Source organism: Lingula anatina, chromosome 8 (assembly GCF_051362555.1).
Source record: "Lingula anatina isolate TDL-2025a chromosome 8, LinAna3.0, whole genome shotgun sequence".
Taxonomy (NCBI): Eukaryota; Metazoa; Brachiopoda; class Lingulata; order Lingulida; family Lingulidae; genus Lingula; species Lingula anatina.
Window position 1 is genome coordinate 15,390,262 of NC_141774.1, and position 16,677 is coordinate 15,406,938.

The window sequence follows — 16,677 nt, forward strand, 5'->3', positions numbered from 1 at the left end:
AAGACAAGCGTTCTATATTCATTTTATCGTATTTCGCCTGAGCTATATTGTTTCTGTTTTGCTTGTTTTCCTGTGATGTGCCTACTATTATGAGGCACATTCGATGACTAGAAAGAATAATTTCACATTATTCCGTCTATTAATATTAGTGTAGTATCAGTATTCAATAACAATAATATCAGTAAAGACTAGTAGGCCTATTACTATCAGTATTCAATAACATGCCCTAATACTCGTTCTTCAAGTACACAGTTCACGCCGCCGAGACAGAAATGGAATCAGTGACTGCAGATTGCTTCCAGGAATGTACCCGTCGGTATATAAATATATGAACACAACATCATGGTTTTCAATTTTTTAAAATACTCTACTCTGTCGACGGGTTTTTAGACACGGCGTTTTACACGTGTTAAACTGAACCCCTACATCGAAAAACGAAAAAAAAAAAACACTGTTCGTAAGCAATAATTTACTGCAGTTAGGTTCTACAGGCTCGATCAAATGTCTACGCTTTGCTGGTTCTGTTAATGATGACAAGTGTGATAAGATTTAGGATCTTTCTGGACCCCACTGGACTAACATGTGTTCGACAATAAAAGTGACAATAATTGTTATGTTGATCTGTTATCTACTACATACTTTTTGGCAAACTAATCACCTCTAGTGCAATTAGGTTTTATTTATTTAATTTTTGATAGGCAGATTCTGTGACTGCTTCACTGCTGCAAGGAAAAAAAATTACACTCGGAGCACGGCTGTAATATGAAGTTTGATCTTTGACACTCTGTATTACAGTGGGCAGTAGAAAAAGTGTTGTCTTACTCCACTAGCCGCCATGTAGTCACGCAATATAACTTATTGAAATGCATCTTTATTTTCAGTTTGTTTGTGATGTGAATGTTTTGCATTTGACGTAACCGTAATATATTTTCGCTATGTTATAGCCATTTTGCTAAAATATGTTAGAACGACGACAGGCTATTATTATTATTATTATTGTTATTGTTATTATTGTTATTATTATTATTATTACACTCTCTCCTTATTCAGTGAGGTAAAAATATCCCAGGACCGTTACAAAATTACGAATATAATTTTTTTTTACTCTAAAAACTAATGATCGAATCAGTATCATACTGAACTGGCATTTCACTCATAACGGTTTAAAATGTAAAGAACTAGAAATAATTCACAATAAGTTATACCTTGTAGATTTTTGAACATGGCTGAAATTTCTAGGAAATTTATTATAATTCTGAGAAACTTCTCTATAAAAGTCTTACCCAGATGATATGTCTTAACGAAACATGATATCAGAAATGTTGGCAATTTTCCCAAGGATAATAGAGACGAGCAATAAGGAGATCAGGAACGAGTGTTATTTGGCGCTCATATTTCCCCGTGTCAGCGTGTCAAGGCCAGATTGGATGTCACTTTATTGGCGTGACTTGCAGTACAATACTGAATTCCTCGCTCAACAAGTAAGGCAGTTTTGTCGATTTGGATTGTGATGAAACTAATTCCTTGTAATTTCAAGGATGTTTCTATGTGATTTTGTTATTTCGAAAAGGTTGTCATTCACGACTTTAACTTATGCCTTTATTAACACAAAATTCTAAAAGAAGCTAAAAGAGTGAATAAATAAATAAATGAATGAATAAATAAAGAAAGAAAGAAAGAAAGAAATAAAGAAATAAATAAAGAAAACCAAAATATCTAAAATTGTAACCTGTATCGTGAAACAAGCTAGCAAGCAAGCAAGCAAAAAAAAAAAAAAAAAAAAAAAAAAAAAAAAAAAAAAACAAATACCACGAACAAACAAACGAACAGGCCAATATACTTGCGATTTATTTTCACAAGTTATATGCCTATAATGACAAGAAGAAAGTAAGAATGATCAATAAATCTCTCTATTTGTCTACCTTTCTCTCGAATTCTAAATATATATTTTCATCGTTACGCATGGCGTTCACCAGTGCCTTTCTCTATTACAAGAGTTACTATAAAAGGAACCTGAAAATGAAAAAAATTACATTTACATAGTCATTTTGCTGACGGCTTTCGATTTGTTGGTCGCGGATAAAGTATTAATGTGGATTTGAACTTCTTCAATGACGTATCGCGTGACACCACCTGGTCATTCCGTGGTAATTATGTCCAGTAGGAGGGTTGATTGACCGTACCACTGAATGGTCACTCCAGGTAGAATGGACACGTCCATTCATTGGCCATCGATCGGGATAATTAGCCAAACGTCAACAATTGCCCCTATCTGTAAACATCCCTCCGAGAATGACCACGCTTACGATGGGTTAATTGTCAACTAATTACTTCAGTAAGCGCTTGGAGCTGAGGGAGATTTTATCAAGAATGGTTCTTTATATTAATGGAGTTCCTGTATGTTCTTTTATTTTCAGAAATATTTATCGTTTGTGTTGTATTGTGTTAATGGCATTTCTCAGTCAATCGGGTGTTTTTATAAACGCATATTTATCATCACTTAATTTCTGCATTTCTATGGTTTTTGATGTCGTCAGGGATAGAAGATGAAGAAAATATTCGTATGTCCGTGGACGTTCCTTTTCTTCTAAATGGGTTTCATTAGCGCCGCGTTATCTTATCTGTATTGCTTGGCAAATGGGGAAGTTTCATAGTTTGTTTTTGTTTTTTTTTTGTTTATTTAAGTAACCTGTGCTATAATGCAAGTAATACAGATACATTATTTTTTGCACCCAGCCCCAGTGGGCTTATAAGTCACTATTTCATTTATATTATTCTAAGATATTAATTATTTATTCTAATATAATAATATATCATTCTAAAATATTAATGTTTCATAGACAAGGCATTTTGCTCATCATGTAGTTAACAAGAGCAGAAGAAAAGATGAAGAAGGAGAATAAGAAGAAAGATTCCGATGTCATTCACAAGTAGAATACGCATTGATTAGATTGAAGTGTTGCAACATTGCTTAAAGGGAGCCAGTGCTGAAATGTGAAATATACTCCGTTATGAGAACGAAAATTGCAAAATAAACAAATACAACACTTTTTTGGTGCTGTCTGTCTTTATCGTAATATCCCGAGCAAAAAATTATAAATTAAAAATTCTATGCATTTTAATTTGGTCTCCCCCAACCAGTTGCATATGGTAAAAGATCATTAAAATGAGAAACGAAAAGAAGTTTAAAATGCTCTGATTCGTTTTTTAAACATTATCTGGACGCTGTCCACCAAGGCGCGTGCTTGGGCTACGATACCTTAATGTCCCAAGAAGTAGGTGCACAAATATCATCACGGTAGACATAATACAATTCCTTAAAACACCATAACATTGACTAAAATCCCGTAATCCGCATACAAAAGAAAGAGTGGAGAAATAATACTTTTAATGCCTATTTTATTAATAATGCACATCTTAATTACCGCTCGCGACCTCTGACACGGGTCTTGATAAATGCGCACCGAGTCACCGAACCAAATCTGTTGCTCGTTGCGCCATCTTTCGTAAGCGTGTTTAATTATTAAAGGAAAACAACCGTTAATGCTGTGATCGTTTTAGGCTCCTGATTGCGGATCAGTTCACAGCGTTCAGAAATGTCGATTCACATACTTATAGTTAGGACAAATTAACGATCAATTAAAAGAAGAACAGTTTAATTACAGAAGAAAAAGACACGCCAGCGACTCAAAAAGAAGATAAAGACACATGGTTATTACAGTTTGTACGATAAGATTGATCATGAAAAGATTATCTTGGACCATGGTGCATTGAAACACCGCCCCCAATACCCCCACCCCCTCACCGTCCCCTCCCACCAACGCTCCACCCCTGATAATGTAACACAGCAGTTTACTACGTGCACAAGATTTAACCACCGGTGTCCCATGATTGAAACTAGTAGGTATCCTTTTGCTGAATGTGTCAAAGTTATTTAGATTACTTTTTTTGCTGTTAAATGCATAGGAATGATAAATAAATAAAAGATTTATTATGAAAATAGCAGACCAACTTTTGCTTTATATCAACTTGCGTATTGGAATTTTACATTTATTCTTTCAAAATTTAAAAACACTTGGTATGTCGAAACAGTCTGAATGATAATAGCTTTTTTGCTGTGTCACTAATAAACTTAATAGGAATTTACAGTCCATAGCTTCATCTGCTTAATAACTTTTACTTTTTCCTCGAAATAGATAATAATTCAGAAAGATAGAAACACACCTCCCCCCCCCCCGCCTTCTCTCAGCATGTTATAAAAAGAATTTCTGAAGAGATTCCTTCAGGTAAGGTCGGCGTAATAACTAAATCTCCCTTAATGAACTTCTTAATCCCCCGATAATCATAGAGATTAAAAAGTTAGAGGAGGTCGCCGTTTTTTTATTCCGGATATTACAATGCAGAAGATAGAAAAGGCATTGAAAAAGAGCACGATTCGCCAATTTTTTGGAAGGACCATCAAAGACGCTGGATAGAATGCATTTTGGTTGAAAATATAAAATTAGGGATGAATGATAATACTGCGTCGTACTCATGTACGCATTCCCCCTCGAAATCGGCCCACCGGCGAAATTTAGATATTACAGATCAAAGCAAAGCTGTGTATGAGTCCGTAATAATCCCCGAATTAAATGAAAACAATGGACATCCAAAATAAGGCACAACAGATTACGTGCAGGTTGTTTTGTGAGGCCTAATGAACAAGGGAAAGGCACAATGGGTTGCGCAATGGATCATGGGAATGTTGCACAACAGGTGCGTTGCTCGGTGCGTCGTGATCGACCGGTACACTAGCATGTGTACATGTACAAGTGATATCACATATGTAAGGGTATACCAAAGAAAAAAACAAAGCATGAAGTGCTGATTTATATTTATTTCCATTATTTTTGACATTCATGAATGTGGACACTAGAATGTAAAAAAAAAAAAAAAATAAAAAAAAAATAAAAAATAAATAAAATAAAATAAATCATCCTAGTGCCCCTTTCTTTCAATTTTTGCCCAGGCCTCAGTTTCACAAAGAATCTTTAATACATAGTTGACTAGGATGTGTACGTGTCCATGTAACGTTGGTTACAAAGATGTTAGCCAGGAAACTGACTTAAGCTTTTTTGAAACTGGGAACAGGTCACCTGCTATACCCGTCTCACCCTAATACCTTATGCCAGACCAGATATGCAGTGTGAAAACTATAATTGACCAATCATATATCATGACGATACTTTCTTCACGTGTTATAATAATATGTAACGCGGGAAATTGCATTTTATCGATTCTTCTGCAGTAATATATATGAAAGCTATTTATTTTTGAAAATGATCAAAATTGTCACGAAAGCAGCCTTTGAACACTTAAGCACCAAATGCATAAGGAACGGCCGTCGGAGCGTGCATTGTGGTAGTTGAGATAAGTTTGTTGTTCCAACACAATGTACTAGATGGACCGCCTGGACTTCTAAGATAGTCCGTGTCCATGGTAAAGCAGCATAAGCGTACTTGTTAAAAGGATAATTTATGGTCTTTTTATCAATAAAATCTCTTTCACCAATTCCATAATCACTGATCTTTAAAATGCAATATAATTTGGCTCTGTGTACAGAGGGACCACTAAACACCTTTTAAAGTGTAAAGAAATACAGCACTTTATTCCGCTTTATAACTGTTTATTGTGGTGAATTGCATTGTCTTATTCAAAGAAAGCAACAAACATCACTGATATCTTGTTAGTTGTAACAGTGCTGCCCTGAGTTTTTTGCGTCCTTATTCAAACACAAGACCGGCGAAAGGCCTTGACCCAGGAAAAGTTTACTCTAAAACTTGTCGTGTGACTGCAAACAGCAAATAAAGATAGGCCTCCGCCCATTTCTGATAGGAGCTTCCATCTCACCCAAGAGAGCAAAGTATCAATTTCACGCCAAATTCTCAATGTGTATTGAAAAAGAGGCTGTATTACAGAGGCGTGTATGTTGACTGCTCAATATGATATATGTGTGGTCAAGGGCACGCCATATCACAGAACGAGGGGTCATTGTAAGCTCATCGCAGATAATTCTGAGTCACGTGCATAGTAGTTCATGACTCGCATATAGAGCGGCGTCCTATCATTCTGTGACATAGCAGCACAACGTTGGAACGGTTTGCGGCTACTTCACTTGCTTTGTTGGTTTCTGCGGACAGTCCCGTGCTGAATTCACTTCACCATGTTGAAGATTGTGGGCGTGTTCTTGGCGGTATTGGGCGTGGTCGCCTGTCATCTGTGCCTCATCAGCCCCCCGCAGAGAGGTTCCATGCTTGGTCTGAACAAAGCAGGTGAAAACAACAATAAATTCGATTACTACTATTAAACTATCTTAAAATTCTGTTAATTTTCACGCACGATTTATTTTTTGATGAATCATTTAGTTCTTCTGAATTGTTTGTGCATGCTCTGAATTTTTAAGACAAAATCCGCAGCTACCATCTTTTTTGAAGCTTATTGATGATGACATTAAGATTCATGCAGACAGTAGATGTTAAGACCAAGACTGATTATAATTACTAGCAGTCATATGTTTAATATATTACGATCGTAGGCGATAAGTAAATAATCAAAACTCCGCAGAAACAAGCTCTTGCGCATTCTGTAAAATAATGCAACTCAAAATAATTATCTCGAGAAAAACACATGGGACTATTTTTCTCCGGTATTAGCTGCAAGTTATGAACCTTGCCTACCTTGAATAGTGGCGTAATTCAAATAAATTTCTATTTTATTTTCCAACTTATCCGAGGTACTCTTAGTTCTTGTATCCATACACTTTGGCATCTATAGATTTAACATGATATGTGTCTATTTTGATTTATTTTCATTTTAATGATCATATTACCAGCATCTCCTGACTGCCTCAGGTTGACACCGCCGTGTGGGGGAGTTAAGCCAGTAGAGCCCAACATGATGATCAGGTTAGTAAACATCTCAAACCTTTTAGATAAAACAAAGTTTAAGAATCCATTACGAGGATCGTCTTCACATAAGTTCTCGGTCTCAGCTTTAGACGGCTCAAATCGGATAGCCGACTGAGGAATTTCGACTTTGTGATATTGGTTGGAGCGAGATATTAAAGAGTGATTGATCCACAGTAAATTCACCTTTGTTCTGAAATAAAGAAAATCTAAATTCTAATTTATTAACCAGGCCGTAAGTCACGTTTTGCGTCCCGATGTCACGTGACTTGTCTCCAACCAACACGAAGTTTTAGAACCGGTTTCGCACAAAAAAGTAATTAAATTGATAAAAGTGTTTATTATTTCTGAATTTTATATTTTTCCAAAAGCCATCAACCCTACCCAAGCCTCTAACTGTTGTATTTCCATTCCATGTTTACAATTGTTTTGGCTTCAAATGTTTCATCGTATCTCATCACTTTATCGGGGAGTAGATAGGAATTTATACGGTAATGGCTCGATCATTTCGACTTTACATTACCATAAGCTTAGATTGCTGTACCAGTCGTGGCAAATGTTTGTAATTGAAATTCAGATTAACATTGCAAAGCTTAACTTTATTTATTGTATGTATACTTAATTTAATAATATTTTAAAGTTTATACTTTGAATGCGTAAAATTATATAACCATTTTCTACCTTGTCTTTTGTTTTGACGGCGGCACCATTGTCGAAAGAAGGTTTCGGATGAATATTTATAATAACTTCTGCATTTATATCTGCAGCATTTATATCAACACCAAAAAGATTTGTAAGACACAGCGGTTTATCTGTAACACTGGTCAATTTCAATTTGAGCAGGAAGTTGAAGCAGATTGAGGTGTAATTAAGAAAAACTATATTCATTTTGTATTCGTTGTTATGAAATTTTGTACGTTATGTTTTTAATGTGATAAACTTTCGTTTCTTTTCAGAGATGGGATGAACTACACTGTAACTTTCCAGAAAAATCTCGATCACTATTTGAAGACCTCGCCGGTAAGACTAGCCATTGCGTTTGGTGTGACAGATTGGTTGCGCGAGCATATTCTACGATTGTTTTAAATGTGACCAAGAGAATGCCGCTAAGTCATTCATGAGACGGAATCCTTTGCTGACCGGTTTTACAATACGAGTTCAGTCAAATCAGTTTGTCATTAATTTTTAGCAGTCTACGTTGCGTGTCAAAATGTTTTAGTAAAAGACCGCGTACCTTATTCAGTCTATGAGCTAGCTAACTACTTTTATAATTAATTGATCACCAACGAAATCTGCCCCAATTATAATATAACATATCTTGAAAATTTTATCAAAACACTTCCATGTGCTTTTTGTGCTGTTATTATTATTATTATTATTATTATTATTATTATTATTATTATTTAAAAGCTGCTGGATATTTCTTGTCATCTTGTTTTCAATCCACATTCGGGTTGTTTTCTTATCACCTTCGTTTCCATAGAGATACTTCGAAATCTCCATAGAAACGACGCCTGTGTCCCGAAACCACATCCGGGACTTTGCTGAATTGTCTCCTTATATTTACTGATATTGGCATACCTATATTGTATCCACAGGGCCATTTTGACATCGCCATAGGTACCATGGCCGTGTCTCCGAACGAGAATGACACCATCATTGATCTCGTTCGTATCATGGACAGAGGAGAGCCTTCCCTTCACCTCTACACCATCAATGTCACCATTCCGAGGAATGAGTAAGTAAATAAACGAATAAAATTTACCTCTTTCCCAAGACTATAAATTTGCCTACCCCAGTTTAAGTTCATTTAGATTACTTAAGTTTTTTTTAATTTTTATTCACTTATTAAATTGGGTACTCAATATGTTTAAATGTTTCATTTTAATATTCTTAAGATAACAAGATATGAAGTTATAATAATATTTATCTTTTATTTATCTATTTTACAGGCATGGCCATAAGTTGCGTTACATACAGGTGAGTACGTTGTCTCAAACAATTGTGAGTTGCTGTCTCTGAAAGCGAAAAAAAAAAAAAAGTAATAACATAGATACACTTTAAATAATATTTCAAACTCAGTGTGCTTTCTAATCTTGTTCACGAGGAATGTTCTCTGTGCTCATTCCCAATGAAACTATCGGTCTACGTAGAGCGATCCAACTCCGCGGGAACTCTTGATGAATGCAATCAGATTAACAAAATAACACGCTTCCTCCTGGCATTGAAAAGAATGCAGAAAAACAGGTTATTATACAAGTACGTGGAAAACAAGAGGAGGCGTGTTAATCTGTAAAATTGATTGGATTCAGCGAGAGTCGCCGCGTAATGAATTGATCCACGTAGACCGATAGTTTCAAATAAATCTGCTTTTCAGTTAGATATTATTCAACAATTTATATATTTTGCATTTGTCCATATTATAACTATATTCTATTACTTTTCTAGTTGTTTATCTACTAAATGAATTTTATTTTTGAGAGCAGGACGCGGTAAATATAATCTTCCTTATGCGTCTCATTTGCTGAATAGTTAATGGATTTTGCTATAGTTTACATTGCAAAAGAAGTAATAGATTTTATTACCGTTTATATTCTAGGTACGTTACACTACGATGAACCCTAAGGCTCCAGCAGTATTCTACCAGTGCGGGGATTTCTTCATCTTTCAATAATAGCAAAGACGATCAGCGTGACTCTCTCTCTGATCAGGATTTTGCCGATCGATTAAAATTCCTAATCGGAAGAGGCAGCTACGAAAAATTGTGTTTTTTTGTGCGTCATGTGTCTTATACGTAGCTGGAGACTTATTTGATGTTTGGATAAACGATATAAACGGAGATTTCCTATCTCTGTAACGACAAAGCAAATAAACGTCGGTTAAGTATTTTCGTTTGATTAGTTCCGTTTAATTATTTTCTCTTAATTATGGCTTCAGTTTGAAACAACGGGTATAAGGTCAGTTGTCATTTTTAAACCAGAAGAAGGGTATTTCATTTTCCTCACTTACGTAAGCGACTCAATGTATGTCAACAAAATATTTTTTGTTTGTATAATTATAACATGTTTATCAATATGGACGGAATCTGTCACTTCGTAGCGAGATCTATCTGTGGCTCAAAATTGAGAAGTTTAAAAATCTCTCTTGTCAAGGGCCTCAGAAATAAAATGATAACTTCCCAACCAATACCTCATCTGTTTACAGTCGGGTTTCATCAGGCATTGCAGGCAAAGAAGTATAGGCTGGTAGGTCTATATTATCAGTCTATTACACAAGCTATTGGAAAAACAACGTCTACGATTCTACAGAAATTACACAGCTGATTATACTTAGCAACATTAAAGACGCTCTACTTGAAATAACACTACATGTCTCTTTGCGAATAAAACTGTAATTACTGTTATTTGTGTGATGTCTTATCTTATCTTTTCTTTCATTTTGATTTTCAAACGATGGATCCTGTTTCAGGATTTTTGACTGAGCGTTGGTCTAGAGATTTAGACCGGAACTTGAGTCAACTTCGGTTCAGGCGAACTGTACGATGCTCCAATGAAATAGAATATTTTTTTCGTCTTAAAAAGAAATAATTCCTTATAAGCTGATCACAACTTTATCTTAATAACTGACGCATTATCGCATTTTATAAAACTAAAACTGGACTTTTAGCTAGGACCAAAGTAGTCTAACAGTTTTTTTTCTAAAATTTTTTTATGAATCAGACCCACCGTCTCCTAACCTCTTCGTTTATCAGGTACAGTCTACAACGCCTTCATAGATATGACATTGAAAAGAGATATGCTGTACAGAATGAATTATCCTCCTTAATCGACAATGTATATTTTGATTAACGATAACTGACTGTAACTACGTCATACGGCGGTGAATTCTACATTTGATTTTTGTTTCATAAGGCTTTCAGCGGGAAGGGTGAGGGTCAATATATGGTACGGATGTCACCCGTATTAGTAAATTAGAACAGAATGGACCAGTGTTCTTTGTGGGCAGTCATCCCTGTCACATTCGCTTGGCAAGAAATGAACGCTCTGCAATCTGATCCTTGCACTAAGGTCACGTTCACAGCATTAAGGTTAAGCTTAAACGGCTCCGATATTTAATTACTAGGCACTGCAAGGATGGCGCACCTGTTGTGAATGCGACCTTATACTTAAAAATTTTAATAAATTTACATTTACTATGATAATGACAATGAAGGGAGATTTTGCCAGTTTAAAGATATGCTGCTCTGTCTACTATGCTCTCATTGCAGAAAGATATCCTTCTTCGCTCTTTGGTAAACGGAGGCAGCAGCAACATGCTTACAGCAGAGTTTCTTTTGTCTCATTATTCCTAATAAAGATAAGTAAGAACACATACCAAGTGAATGATGGCAAATGATGATGATGATGATAGCAATAATTATAATTAACGACAGCGTCCGAGGCACTTTACGACAAAAAGTGTACTTATAGCCAAAATTCAACTTGGCCGTAATTGTTCAAGTATGACAATTATCGATAGGTTCCAGGCAACAAGGCGACAGTTCTTGCTGATAGAATCAGAAAGGGAAAAAGTGATTTCCCGGCTAAGGGGGCGAAATAAGTTTGCTTTGAGAATATCGCGGTCGTTGACATGTGTGGATAGTCGTTTTGTCACAAACAAATTAATAACATGGATGTGGAGATGGCATAAGGAAAAATAATTCTTAGAATCAAGGATAATCTGACTATGCCTGTCACGAGAGCACGCATTCTGTGCTTCTGTGTCTTTTATGCTCCGAGGTCGCATTTACAACAGAAGTTGATCCGTGGACTAACTGATCCGCACATCAAATATGGCCGACCCCCTTGAAAGCTAACCGCCCAATCCCCGCGGGGAATCTATTCATTGTCTATTAGGGAATTTTGCAGCAAGCTTTGAAGTAGGTCGGTCATATATGATCCCCTGTTCTGTTAGTCCACGGATCAGTTTGTTCTGAATAGGCCCTCAAACCCCATTTCCATAGACAAACAATCAGTCTACGTGGCTCGACCCAACTCTGCGGGGACTCTAGCTGAGTGCAATCAACTTAACTGAATAACACGCCCCCTCTTGTTCCCATTGTACTCGTATAATCACCAGCTTTTCTGTATCCTACTGAACGCCAAGAGGAGGCATGCCAATCAGTTAAACTTATTGCACTCAGCTAGAATCCTCCCAGAGTTGGGTCGATACCATTGGTGTCTAAGGGAATGGGTTAGTGGAAAAGGAGTATATAATATCAGTTGGTTGAGTTGGAGAACCTGTCTACTCCGGACTTGGGCTATCCCAGCAGGTGCTGGACAATATATTTTTCTTTTACTTCCACACGCATACTCATGAAGATACCAATTTATCTCTTTTACATTAAACGCTCTCCCTCCATCAAACTTCAGTTAATTTCCTCTGCTTAAAATTTCTTCCTTTCTTCAAAACTCCGTTAATTTCCTCTCATAGAATTTTCCTCCTTTATAGCTCATTTCTGAACTTGAAGTGTTTCAGAAAAAAAAAAACGATATCTTTGTTCTTTAGCCTTCTGCGCTGCTCCTACTTAATCAAAGACGCATCTCCCGTGTACCACCATTAATCCTTATGATTGTTTGGCTTTATTCCAAGAAATAATCGTCTTTTTGAGTTAGGCTTATAATAAAGCTTTCAAAGCACGTCAATCTCACTTTGGGAAAGTATAAAATGTAAAAAGTACCTGGAAAAAGCCGTTGCCCGTTTGTCTGTCCGTGATTGTGTGTGTGTGTGTTTGTGTGCATGTATGTGTGCGTGCGTGCTTGTGTGTTTGTGTATGTATGTATGAATGTATGTGTTTGTGTGTGTAAGAATGAGAGAGAGCTGAGTAGGAGGGGCTTATAAACACTGAGAAAAGAAAATAGTGGCAGGAAGAGGGCGGGGAGGGGGTGGGGGAGGGGGTGGGGGTGGGGGCACTTAGACTACTGCTCCTGCGAGCAAGATAGACTTAGGCTGTATTCCCAGAGCTTTTAGATCGATCTATCCCCGCGGGGAGTCTCACTAGATTACTGTCAGATAATCCGGCTTAAATGTCCGTCCCGCCTACTACAAGCTGTAAGGGGGTAATTAACTTTCGTGTCCGCTCGGCTGACAGCTATTTAGCGTGAACCCCTCTGGAAATGGGGTCATAGCTGAAAGAAGTGAGAGGATTAGCCTATGAACCCCCCCCCCCCCCCCCCCCCCCACGACATCTAGCCATGTGATTATTGCAGGCCAGATCATATAATTGTCAGAGCTTCAAAATGAAGGCAGGTCTATTACTATATACAGGACATAGCATAATATAAAGGTATTGGTTTTATTTGCAATAATATCGTTGGTTTTATTTGTGGAACTCCTCGCCCTACATCTTCAATCAAATTCCACCAAATTCCAAACTACGGACCCACTGATACATGAACTATGTCGATTTTTTGCCACTCACAGTATTAATCTCCATACAAGTTTGGTTTTCATTTGAACTTCTTTCAGTTGAATCTAATAAAATAGAGATCATCAAGCAATAATATCTATATTATCTAAATAAGATTGTATTTCTGATTATATGGTAAAAATTGATTACTTTTTTGCGTTTAGACACTGATTCCATTGATTCTGCTAACTACTGTATTGAAAAAAAGTAGGGATTAGAGATACATTTTGGTTAGAATCCTATGACAGTTTCATCTTAACCTCATTTAGGTTCAAATGGGTTCTTTGAAAGTGTGCATTTAATTTTTCCCGAATATTTTTCAATATAGTTGCTAACGTGTTGCCTTCAGACTTCAGTTTCATGGCCTTCTCTTTGAACATGACCCCTTGCCGCGGGCACTTTATTCAACGCAACTTCTCGAGCTGAGCCATCGTTCTGTCACTTATCAGTAGATTTATTCCCCCAAAGACAACCTCAAGGCAATTACCGCACCAATCAATCGTGAGCCAACATGTCTGACGGAGAAAAATACTCTCATTCTTCCCAGTTAATCACCTCGTTTATTGAAACTCCGCACCACGCATTGAATCACCGCGTGCGTCGGATGTCAAGGTTTTCACAAAAGCAAGTTTGAACTTGCAATTTACTCAAGTGCCGTTTTCAAAAAAGTACCTAGAAAGAAACCAAAGGAAATAGGTATGAGCTACACGCAACTAGGTCTATTTTGTAATGAGTTTTCGTATTGTCATGTTCGCGTGTCAGAGAAGAATTCCAGGTGTTATGCAATCACCAACGCCTGGAAATTTTCCAGGACCTGTTTCTGAAGCAAATGCAAGCGAACTATGGTTCCCGAGTTAATAACGTAAGTGCATATAGGAGTGCGTGCAAAATTGTCGTTCAGAAACAGCAGGTATTAAACAGCATGCAATTGCAATACTTGGGAAGGAACGGTAACAAATGCCCGTAAAATCCTTAATAGTCATGGAACACCAAAGACCGGTCACTGTCTTATAACAAAGAATTATATACATCAGAAATGTATAACCAGGGCAAATGTCACTGGAAATAAGTTTATGTTGGAATCAAAAATGGAAAAGGCCTCAGTAAAAGGAGCATTTTCATTTTTTTTCACCCATTACTTGTTTTTCTTACCCCAACTTTTTCTCATTTCAGGCCCTCCAATTAACAAGGCCATTTTATTTGAAAAAACAACGACAATAACACATTTATTATGTCGCCTATGATGAGAATATTGAAAGGAACAGCAAAATGGCCTCAATTAAAGGTGCATATTTAGATAACTTAAACTTTGTTTTTATCATTCTTATCATTTTGAACAACAATGCCCGTAAACAAGGAAGCAGGTATTAGATACTGCAAGGGTAAAGGCTTATTAACATTTTCTTTTCGATGGGTCTGGATGGAGCATATCTAAACGGTTACTAGTTTAAAAAAACTGATTCACCGAAGCAACTTTCTTCAAATATGACACAAAATCATCCAAGGCAAGGTAATGCACAGGGAGACAACACACACGCACACAAACATACACGCACACACGACGCACACACACAGACAGACAGACAGACACACACACACATGCACGCACACGCGACACACACACACAAAGATGCATGCACGGACGCCCTACACACACTCGCAAACGCGCGCGCGCGCACACACACACACACACACGTACACACACACACACACACACACACACACACACTATCACCTTACCAACAAACATACTTTTTCAGCTTGCCCTATGGAATGTACGATCATATTGAAGTCCTTACAAATCGAGGTACCTATCCAGTGCGGCCATTATGTAAGAAAATCACGTAAACGGATTTTTCGAGCTCGACAATACCGATTAATTTTAAACAAAGCTAAGCAGCAGACAGCAAACCCGTGGAGAACTTTTTCAACTTGTGAAAGAAAGGTAGTTAAACCGTGTAGCATAATTGAATGGTAGGAACCGTCAAAGTGGGCTAGTCCACTACAGTGATATGAATATAACGCCATCATCGATAGCGAGAGGGGTCTTCGTGTGCAATTCACAGAGTCAGTCCGTGAAGTGACTCTCAGAAAGAGGTCCAGGAAGCTGTCCGTTACCGTTGACCAATAAAAAACAAGACACGCTGCAATTAGCCACTGTGACTTGATATAACGGCAGATTCTCTTTTCAGCTCATTAGCTTCACGATTGCGCAGAGTTTCTGGAACTTGCTGGAACTCTGACATATTAGCCTGAAAATCACAGGGGAAATCTTCACGCAGGATTTCAACTAAGCCGGCCTGACGAGTATTACTTAGAGCTTTGTAACTGAAAGAAATCACGACCAGAGACCACGGTCGGGTCTGTGTGCGCTTTTAACACGAAGAGCTATAGGACAGAAGGGTTGGGAAAACCAAAATCTCTCGAGGCGAGCCTCGGTAGCCTGGTACGGAGCAAAACATTTTGGCTTCCGGTGTCAAAGAAGTAAGTGTAATATGTTATTGACTAAGCATAAAACGCGCGTTAAAAATTTTACAAAAAAAGCTTTTCTATGCTTTGTCATTAGAGAAGAAAGAAATACATTATCCCTGTTGCCTTTATGGCAATACGAGTAATTTTATATGTCAGAAGATACATATATGCGGATGTTCTCCATTAGTTATTTGTCAGATATATTCCCTACAACAAAATCACTTTTGTGCCTAGAACTAGTCTGACTAGGTAACTAATAACATAACTCTTGTCTTCAAGGAAACAGACTGTGAAACGTATGACAAAAAGTAAAACACTAATCCTTGTAAATTTTGCGATTTACTGATTATACTACCGTCTATAAGGAAACAACCGAAGGATAGTAGCGTGTACATATTTATCTTCGTAGCTTGTCGCGTTATTTGGCCAAATAATTGATGGATTTAAGGAAACAGACCAGGGCACAGATAAGGAAATATAATGCCTTTATCCTTGAAAGCTCTTGCGTGCTATCATCTACCTGATGGGTGACTGAACTACGTGAACTGATAGCATACAATAGTGGCTCTAGTATTTTGCTAAGGGGGTCCGAACGGGGGGGGGGGGGGGGGGGGGGGGGAGGGGGGGGCAGATGAGAACATTTTCTTTGCCTTGTCTCACACAGCAAATATGATTTAGGATAATTTTACTGTAACACGCACATGTAGGTCACAGTAATGCAAACAAAGACGTTTAGTTTTGTGTCGTTTAGCTTACTGATTTTAGCAGGAGCACGGTTGAAAAGAGCCGTCTGAGGCTGGAGGTAGGGGCATG

General features: G+C 37.4%; 1 protein-coding gene and 1 long non-coding RNA gene across 2 annotated transcripts in view; one reads left to right on the top strand and one right to left on the bottom strand.

Annotated features, from left to right (window-relative positions):
* Window positions 1–6,153: 6,153 nt before the first annotated feature.
* Window positions 6,154–10,347, top strand: LOC106179310 (uncharacterized). Its single transcript, XM_013562882.2, has 6 exons — window positions 6,154–6,311; window positions 6,872–6,944; window positions 7,901–7,964; window positions 8,543–8,682; window positions 8,897–8,924; window positions 9,544–10,347. Exons 1-6 carry the CDS (start codon window positions 6,203–6,205, stop codon window positions 9,616–9,618), a joined length of 489 nt encoding a protein of 162 aa, XP_013418336.2. The 5' UTR covers window positions 6,154–6,202; the 3' UTR covers window positions 9,619–10,347.
* The window catches only part of LOC106168923 (uncharacterized), a 38,986-nt gene continuing 28,468 nt past the window's right edge, over window positions 6,160–16,677 (bottom strand). The window contains exon 5 of the long non-coding RNA XR_015330818.1: window positions 6,160–6,298. This is a non-coding gene — a long non-coding RNA (uncharacterized LOC106168923). The remainder of the gene's footprint in view (window positions 6,299–16,677) is intronic.